Here is a 9,101-nt window from a genome sequence, read left to right as displayed (position 1 = left end):
ATTAAAACCATTTATACATCAAAATATACTATTTACTACAAAAGGAGCATATTACAATATATATATATTTTGTAACAGTACTTCCTTATAAATTACTTTACCCATGACCCCTTCATGGGCTATAGCAGTACTGGTTTTTTAAATTTTGATATATGATTTATTTTGTTCTACTCTAGATATTCCTATTCTACCAACTGTAACTGCTAAGATTACTTTTCAAGATTTTGCCTTTCGTGATGATATAGATCAAAAGTTGTTTGAGATTCCACCATATTACAAGGAAGACCCGAACAGGTAATTTTAGTTTTAAACATAATATTGTAAAATTTAAGCTATTAGTAGAGTGTATCATACAATGTTCAATTATTCTATGTTTTGTGGTTGGTGAAAATGTATTAATGTTTTGTTTTGTTTTTTAAATGAGCACCAATATTGTGTGAATTGTTTATCTGGTCATCTCATAATTAATGTTAGTATTTCATTGTTCTATTTTTCATTAATTAAGTTGCTTTTTAAATCATTAATGCTCACAGTTGTTTGGTAACAGTACTTCTATTTCACTGTTTTTGGTTTTAAACAACATTAATTAATCATTTTTAATCTGATAATGTTCTCTTAGCTTTTTAAAATTTATCTCTTGTTTCTTATTATTATCTTTCATCAGTTTTGTTATGTTATATAAATTTAGAACTAAAATACAAATAAAAATATTAGTGTTATAAGTTTTATATATAAATCATATTATCTTTTTTCTGTGAACAAAACATTGAAGGAAGTAATTATTCCTAGGCTGAATATCATTTACTGTTGTAAGTGTTCACAGTTCGAAAGTTGTCATACGGCCAGGTTGAGTATGTAGGTCAGAAACATTTCAAGTTAAATTTTATTTTTTTACTGCCCAGCTTATCTTGAAAATTATGTTTGAAATACCTCGGTTTTGCCAGTTTTGATATCTATTCAACAATTATTACTAAAATGAAACTTATTTAACTGCTTTAGTGTAAAATTTTCTTAGAAGTTATGCAACTGCTACGAAAGGCATATGGAAAATGTTATATTCAGTATACTAGAAAATGAAACATTAATCGAATGATTGAATTTCAATGAAAGTACTCTTATTTTAACTGTTATCAAAAATGCTTTGCTTATAATACTGAGTCATTAAAAAAAATTAACCAATTTTGAAGCTTAATTTCGCAGTATGAAAGTAAAACGGTGGAACGCATTATATGCCATTACAGAGAGTAGTAGTGGTCATATTACGCACTTGTTGGAGAGGGAAAAAAACTTCCCGTTTTGAAAATTCTTTTTTTAATGGCAATTTCTCCCCACAATGCATTATAATAATGAGGTAACGATTTTCACTTATCGTAACTATGAACAGTATTTAGTCTATAAAATAAAAATTAACCTGAATATTTACCTATTATTTTCGTCATCCTCATGAACATAGATCTGACCTCTTAACTTTAATTGTCGAACCAGTTGAGGACATCTAGCACAGTCTGAGGATTGTTCTTCTTTTCTTGCTTGCTGATGTAATTCATAAGTAAACGCAGCCATGCTTCCGGAATACCCTGCATCACATATGGGCTTAGAAAAATATAATTAAAAAGGCAAAAAGTCTTTGTTTAACAACAAATAAAAAAATTACTGATTGAAAATATAAACTAATTTTAAAGAATATTTATAAAATAAAATAGCCTACAACTAGGCAAAGAATATAACCCTCAAATTATAAAAGTTGAATAATAGGGAGAAATATATTATCTAAAACCATATAAATAACTTGCAAAGATTTTTTTTTAAATTTTAACAACCATAATATTTTTAATACATGTTAACGTTATAATTCATGGACATTAATCCAATACTTTTTCTTGAACTTCTGAATTTTAGTACTTTACTATTACCCAAGAGATCAGTGGAATTATAAACCTACTTTCACGAGCAAACGTAATTTAGGTTCTTTTCAGGAAAAATTAAGATGATTCCCTATGTTTAAATACAAACCAAGGCCATCCTCATCAGTTCCAAGCGCCTTCTTTATTCCCTCACTAATATGCTTTGCTAATATGCTCACTAATATGCTCACTAATGCTTTGCCTCAATAATCAACCAATTCACTTCTAATCTACAGTAAAAAAAACTTCAGTTATCTTAGATCAACACCTCTCCTGGAATAATCATATTCCACAGATCACAGATAATTATATAGCAGTACTTAAACAACTCCTAATATTCAGTGATTTCATTCCAAAGAGTACCTATTAGATCCTTGTGTCCTCTCTCATTTTTATCTACTTTGATTCCAGTTAGTATGGTCTACGGAAGGCTACTCACCTAAGAGAGGTAACCAACCTATTCTAACCATGGTGGGAGAGTCGTAACTTCAGTCAAATAAATTGGAGTTGGTTGCTATTTCATATTGTCTATTACAGTTATATTGCCTAATAAAATAGATTCATTTCATTTTAACAAATCTATGTCTTTAATTGTCAAATTAATTTCATATTACAAAACTTGTTTTTTCCTGCAAATATTGATACATTTTATAATTATTCCTGTTATTTATTAGTTGATTTTACATTAGGGCAGGCTAAGTAAATGGGCTGATAAAACTTGTGTATAGGATAGTGATGAAGTTTTATCAGCCCATCTGAACTTAATTTTTCAACTTTATAAATCTTTCTTTAAAAATGTATCTAATAATTAAAAATAATTCATAAAAAATTTTTTGAGGTTAATAACTTCCAGTTGAATGTAATTTATATTAAATTATCATAATATAGTACAATGTTTCGGGACCACTGTCCCATAATGGCTGTGCTAAGGAGAAGTGAAGATGCACAAATAAGTAATGGTAGAAAAGTGAGAACAGCGTAAAGTGTGACATGATTTCCTATATGAAATTCAAATTATGAGGTTTAAAGTACATGAATATGGGACAGTGGTTCCGAAACGTTGTACTATATTATGATAATTTAATATAAATTACATTCAACTGGAAGTTATTATCCTCAAAAAATTTTTTATGAATTGACTCACCAGACTTCCTAAAGAGAAAATCCAAATTAAAAATAAAAATTGAAGGCCCTTATTATTATATTCCAGATATTAATTTTGAAAAAAATTCATATAAAATCTGAGGTTATCTCTGAAATCATTAAAACTAATTTTTTACTGAACCAAATTTTGAATTACCAGGAAAGAGATATGCATTAATTAATTTATAAACGACTGTTACATCAATTTATTTATCTTGTTTTATCCGGAAGTTACTGGTCATTTGTTTTAATAAATCGTGGTAAAACTTCCTTCTTTATATTTTTAATGTTGAAAATTGCTTTTAAAATAATCATCATTATGGGGATTCTGCTCCATCCTGGAAGATTATACTGCAAGTAAATTTTTACATAGATAATGATTTTTAATAACTCTCTAAACCCCTGCACTCCTTCATAGAATATTCTTCTCATCCAAATTTCTTGGAACACTACAATATATTTTATAAGGACTGTTTATTAGAAATATTTTTTAATGCTACCGTAAGGTACAGTAGAATCTAATGATCAATAAAATACAATTTTCGGGTTATGATCAAATCCTTAGAACTTGGCATTAAATTGCTATTTTCTAGGGAGCACACATAACATAGAATTAAAATTTGTTGACAAACAAGCGACTAAACCAACTCTACAGGGTTTTGAGTACTTTCCCTAAATGGTGCCACAGGCTGAAATGTTTGAAAAGTTTGCCTACAGCTATTGAGCCTTTCATGCTAAATAAAACATAGCACTTAGTTTTCCAAAATAATGGACGTGATGAAAAATAACTGCATGGGATGTTTTTGTTAAATTATATGCTTTAACGTGCACTGAAATGTAAAAATGGCCACCATAGTCTCCCACCATGTACATTTTCTTTTGCAAAACAGATTTTGTAAAAAAATTGTATAATTAAAAAATCCTTACTTTTTTATTATGCATTCTATGAGCTAAAGAATAATTTACCTGGTATCTTTATCAGATAAAATTTTATTCTTCAAAAACTGATATTACTTATGGAATGACCTCTTGGGTGGCTTTTCTGTTACTGTAATTTAAGAATAATGATTGAATGTTTTGTTATTTTGTATAGATTTCCAGATATATGACCGGAGCAAAGTGTATGTCTTTGTGAAAGTGGAGTTGAACTGGAGTTTTGCTCTGGCTCTTCATGTCTCATAATTATTGACCAATAATAATGCAAGCCTATCACATATCTTTGATCTGAAGGTATGGCATTATGAGTACTTAAGATTTCATGTTAATCTATTGTTAACAATTTGGAATGTCAGATTATTTGAGATTTATTACTTCACCTTTTTTTATTATTAATGTTGTTTTGTCTATTATAAAATCAGGGAACTGAACATTTATGTGTAAGAATGTTGATATAATTTGTCCGATGTCACTTTCTTGGTTTCAAATCACTTTTTTAACTATTTAATATACCCTTGAAAAAAAAAAAAATCCTGTGATGACTTGTGATTTAGCCCTGTCTACTTTACCTACCACAAGACCAACCTTTACATGACCTTTACCATCTCCCAATGGTATTGTTCCTCTGTGGATGGTAGTAATAAGTTTTAATTCCCTAGAAATCTTGTAATTTTTCATTTTATTTTATCTTGGTTTTATGTAATAACAGCAAGAGGTCTCTCAAATGAAAAATTATGTTGAGTAAAGCAAGCAAAATGTTTTAGATAAAATTATTTACAAAATGATACTCCCCCCCAAAAAAAATAGAAGTTGCATTAGTAATCTCTTCCAGTTCTTCTGCAGTGCTCATAACTCTGAAATTTACAATGGAAAAAGATATTTTCAGTTAAAGATTCTTATAAAAATTTTAATTTTATTTAGATAATTTTTACAATCTAACGCTTCGGTTTGATTTTCTGCAACATTTGCTTTTTATATTACTGGTAAATTTTCGAAAACAGTAAAAAACATTGTGCGGGCTCATAAAATTCACCAGTATAAATTAGCTTTCAAATTTGATTTCCCATTTAAAGTTTCTCAGTTAAATGTGCTAGAGAACTAGAATTGTAAAAGTTATAACTTCCACTTTATCATCAAAAGAAAATCCATTCACCATAGTGAGACCTACTAAGTTCCATAAATAAAACTTATAACTACAACAGATAAAGTCAGGAACTATAGATTATGAACTAGTTTTTATTTTTGAATCTGCAGAATAATTTTTTTTTTTTTGCTTCAGCAACACATATATAGAATACTAATTTTTATTTTCATCTCATGATGTACATATAATTCAAGATTTTTGTTCTGATATATTACGAATATATTGTTAATTTTATTTTACTTTCTCTAGTGCAGGCCTTTGAATGAATCGATCCAAGAGGGAACTTTCAACTTCAATATCAACTTTGTCTGCATCAATCAAAACAATAATTATCTTTCATGTTGTGTTTTGGGTGAAAGAGGATACAGAAATTTTATTGTTTGATATTTTTCTACAATTATTTATGCAAGTAAAATGTAATTCAATATCTTCTTAAATGGTGTGTGTGTGTGTGCGTCTGTGTAAGCATGTGTATTACCAAAGAGATCCATCCTCATAGTCGAATGAACATGCTGTGAATAGCTAGTCGATTCGTACAATCCTTTTTTTTTATAGTACTGTCTCAAAATATGTATTTAGCTTTAAATTTTATTTGAATTCAGAATAGGTACACAGGTCAGTAAATATGTTTCAATTACTTACTATTATTTCGATGTTAACTTACTCACTGAATTTTTTTTCTCCTGTATTAATCATCAAATTTTATTTAATTTCAATTTTATCGGAAGTTATATTTTGTGTAAGTGCATACAGTTTTTGATAAGACAAAGGAGCTCTTTAGGTTTTGCCTTAATTTGACTTACATACAGTTAAGAACTTAAAATATGTACTTTGTACTTATTGTTATTGTTTTATATATATATTTAATGAGACAAATGATGTCCTATATCGGACAGTCACTAATAAGATTGTGACTTTTTGTAATATTATAGTATAAATATTTATTAAAAGGTTTTTTCTCATTTACTTTTATGTGGAGTAATTTGGCTCTTGTACTTTTATAAATAACTGTAATTTAATTTATGAAATGAGCCGTGGAAACACAAAAGGGGGTAAATTTAAAAACTTTTCAGGAATCTCTAAATATGTATAATACAGGAATTTTATCTCCTCTTGAAGCATAATCCAAAGTTAAATGTAAAATTGGATTTAATATGGTTTGAGTAATTTCTCTGAATTCTGGTTGTTATTGGATTTGCTGAAAAATTTTGAAACTTAAATTTACCCTTTTTTGAATCTCCACACTTCAAATGGAATATTAGCATTAAAAGTATAATAAAATGCCATTTTTAAATCAAATTTACTGCCATATGATGCACTAATAAAATGTTTATTTTTGTAGTTTATCATGTATTTCCACAACTATCTAAAAATAAAATATATACTTTATATCATCAATTAATACTCTATTTAAGATACAATTGTAAGATTCCTATCACTAAGCCTTGAGCCTCTAAAGTACCGGCAGACAGCTCACAGTCAACATTTTGCCAATTCAGGTGTCATTAGAACAGAATACACAATCCAGTAGGACTGCATTTCATTGCACTTTGTTTAACCAGTGGTGAAAAATCAAAATCAATAAGTACATTTTTCTCAGGGTTGACTAGTTCTAGCATTAACGCTATTATCTAAACTAAAAAGTCACTAACTTTCAGAAAAAGAACTTAGTTTTGACTAAGCAAATTGTGATGTGTGAACTTAGTATTAAAATAAATTAATAAAAAAATTAACATTTAAATAAATTAATAAAGATTATCAGAGTAATAACAAACAGTAAATGTCTTAGTACATTGCTATGTTAAAAGAAAGTAATAAGTTATCTTTTCCAGTTTTATCTTATATAAGCTTTTTCAGTACTTAGATTTTTTTTTTTAATTTTTTTTTTAAATAAAAGTAATTGGCCTAATAAATTTAACTCTTAAGCAGGGTGTCCAGCAAGGTTATGTTTTATCTAAAAGTTGCATTAATCAAAAATTTCCCCAAAAAATTATTTATTTATTAACAATGTGTGCAACAACAGTTATAGAATATCATTTTCCAATAATGATATTGTCTAAATGGTTTACAAAAAGGGGTGAGAATTATTTTTTCTGTGAGGGTAGGGGTTATGACACAGTTCGGTTCATGGAATGTTAATTATGAAAGAACCCTTTATTCCATTTTGTGTCCTAACACATATAAGCATGCTGTTTTTCAGTAAAGGGGGGCTCCATTGGTAATAAAATTTCTCAAATTGCACTTTTCTTTGTAATTCATAAAAATAAAAAAAATAAATAATTCTCACTCTTTTTGTTGTATGCAATAGACGATAGTATTGTTGGTAAATGATTTGAGCATATTGTTAATAATAAATTATTTTTTTGAAAGATCTTCGATTTATAATATATTTGACTTTTAAATACCACATACTGTTTCTGTACACTGTGTATTAACATACATATGACCTATATATGACATACATGTGAAGTTTTGTTTTGTATTTTAATTTTTACCTAAAATATGAACTAAATTATTCTTTTATACACTCCAGATTAACCTTCTCTCGTGTTTAACTAGCAATGTCTCAGTCCCTACAGGGTTTCTAATGTATCAGAAATATGCAGACAAAATGTGGTTCATCTCACATCAATAGTTTAAATGGACAGATAAGCTAGAGACAGTACGTCACTCAAGGCTTCCAATCGTATCCTAAGAGTCAATTTATGTTAGCTTTTGAGGTTTTATTTTTTTATACTAATAGTTTGTTCTAGAATTGGGTTAATACATAACTCATATACTTATGCAATACATATATATCAACACTTATGCATTTAGTTTATCTTTAGGCATCTGTCATTGATTTCTAGGCCTGGAATTTGAAAAATATTTTTGCACTGACTTGTGTACCTTTCTCGATTTCCTCTTTTAAAGTGTTCAAAAGAAGTATGCATATCTCAGCATTACATATTTTTGCCAGATTTGACTTTGACTCTTAATTTTTTTTCAAACTTACTAAGATGTTTTCTATACTCTTGTGTATTCATTTAAATACTCTGTGATTTTTTTTTGTTTATTAAGGTTTTTCATTTTTATAGAGGTCCATTTGTAAATAATCATATTTTTGTAGACTTATTTTTTATTAAATACTGTCACCTAATATGTTTGAAAGTACCACCTCTAAAACTAAAGCATGTTATAAAAGAATTTTTGTTTCTCTTTAGGACCAATTGAAAAATTTAGTTTTAAGCTCTTTCTTTTCATTTTTTTTTGGTCCTGGATTTATTGTTATTTATTATATTCATTGAATCATTAGTTGAAATCCCAAATTCTTCATAATATGGGTTTTTGGATTTGGCTTTTCTAATTTAAGATCTACTCTAGTTAGTTTGTTCCTTGTGGCACTAGTATTATAATGTGGTATCTTAAATGTTTTATTTATTTATAAATTTCATAAACTATTCTGTCAAAGCCAAATCTGCTAACCTACCTTGACCCGTTCCATCTACTCAAAGCAGGGTATTTGTTATGTAAGTTTTAGGTATTATATACCTTCAAATTGTTTTTTATCTTTATCTTAATAATGTAAATCGTAGGTATGTCATAACTTTTTTTATACAAATTTTATAAACTATATGACTATTCTGCTATCACTTTTGGAAAGTGTCATTTATTTATTTTATATGCATTGTTCCTTTAACATTTGTTATTTAATTATTTAAACAAACACTGTTCAAAATTAGGTTTAAAATTATTCTACCACCAAATTTCTTGTTGAATAAATTTTTTTTTGTTTTCATATTTTTACATTTTATTATTTAATCCCATCCATATTTATTTAATTTTAAATAATTTTTTTGTTCATTATGACGCCATCGATGAATAACTCATTTTTTCTATTTATTTTTACTTTAATAAATATGAGTTAAAATCAAGATTATTCAGTAGATAAATATTGTTACAATTGTAGTTGAATAAAACTAATAAATTGTATT

General features: G+C 27.5%; 1 protein-coding gene across 3 annotated transcripts in view; it reads left to right on the top strand.

The window, feature by feature from the left end:
- LOC106679720 (ankyrin repeat domain-containing protein 13C) overlaps positions 1 to 8,891 on the top strand; it is a 28,591-nt gene extending 19,700 nt beyond the window's left edge. The window contains exons 10-12 of one of the 3 annotated variants that reach the window (XR_010843093.1): positions 177 to 294; positions 4,141 to 4,277; positions 5,382 to 8,891. Coding sequence is in view for 1 of the 3 variants with exons in the window: in XM_014419032.2 (XP_014274518.1) it covers positions 177 to 294; positions 5,377 to 5,389 (131 nt within the window). In the remaining 2 variants the exon portion in view is untranslated. Of the gene's footprint in view, positions 1 to 176; positions 295 to 4,140; positions 4,278 to 5,376 lie in introns of all 3 variants that reach the window. The other 2 variants (XR_001343018.3, XM_014419032.2) reach the window with 2 other exon arrangements.
- Positions 8,892 to 9,101: the final 210 nt, after the last annotated feature.

Source organism: Halyomorpha halys, unplaced genomic scaffold, assembly GCF_000696795.3.
Source record: "Halyomorpha halys isolate HHAL.00 unplaced genomic scaffold, Hhal_1.1 Scaffold215.1, whole genome shotgun sequence".
In the NCBI taxonomy this organism is placed as follows: domain Eukaryota; kingdom Metazoa; phylum Arthropoda; class Insecta; order Hemiptera; family Pentatomidae; genus Halyomorpha; species Halyomorpha halys.
This window is presented reverse-complemented; position numbering and strand designations above follow the sequence as displayed.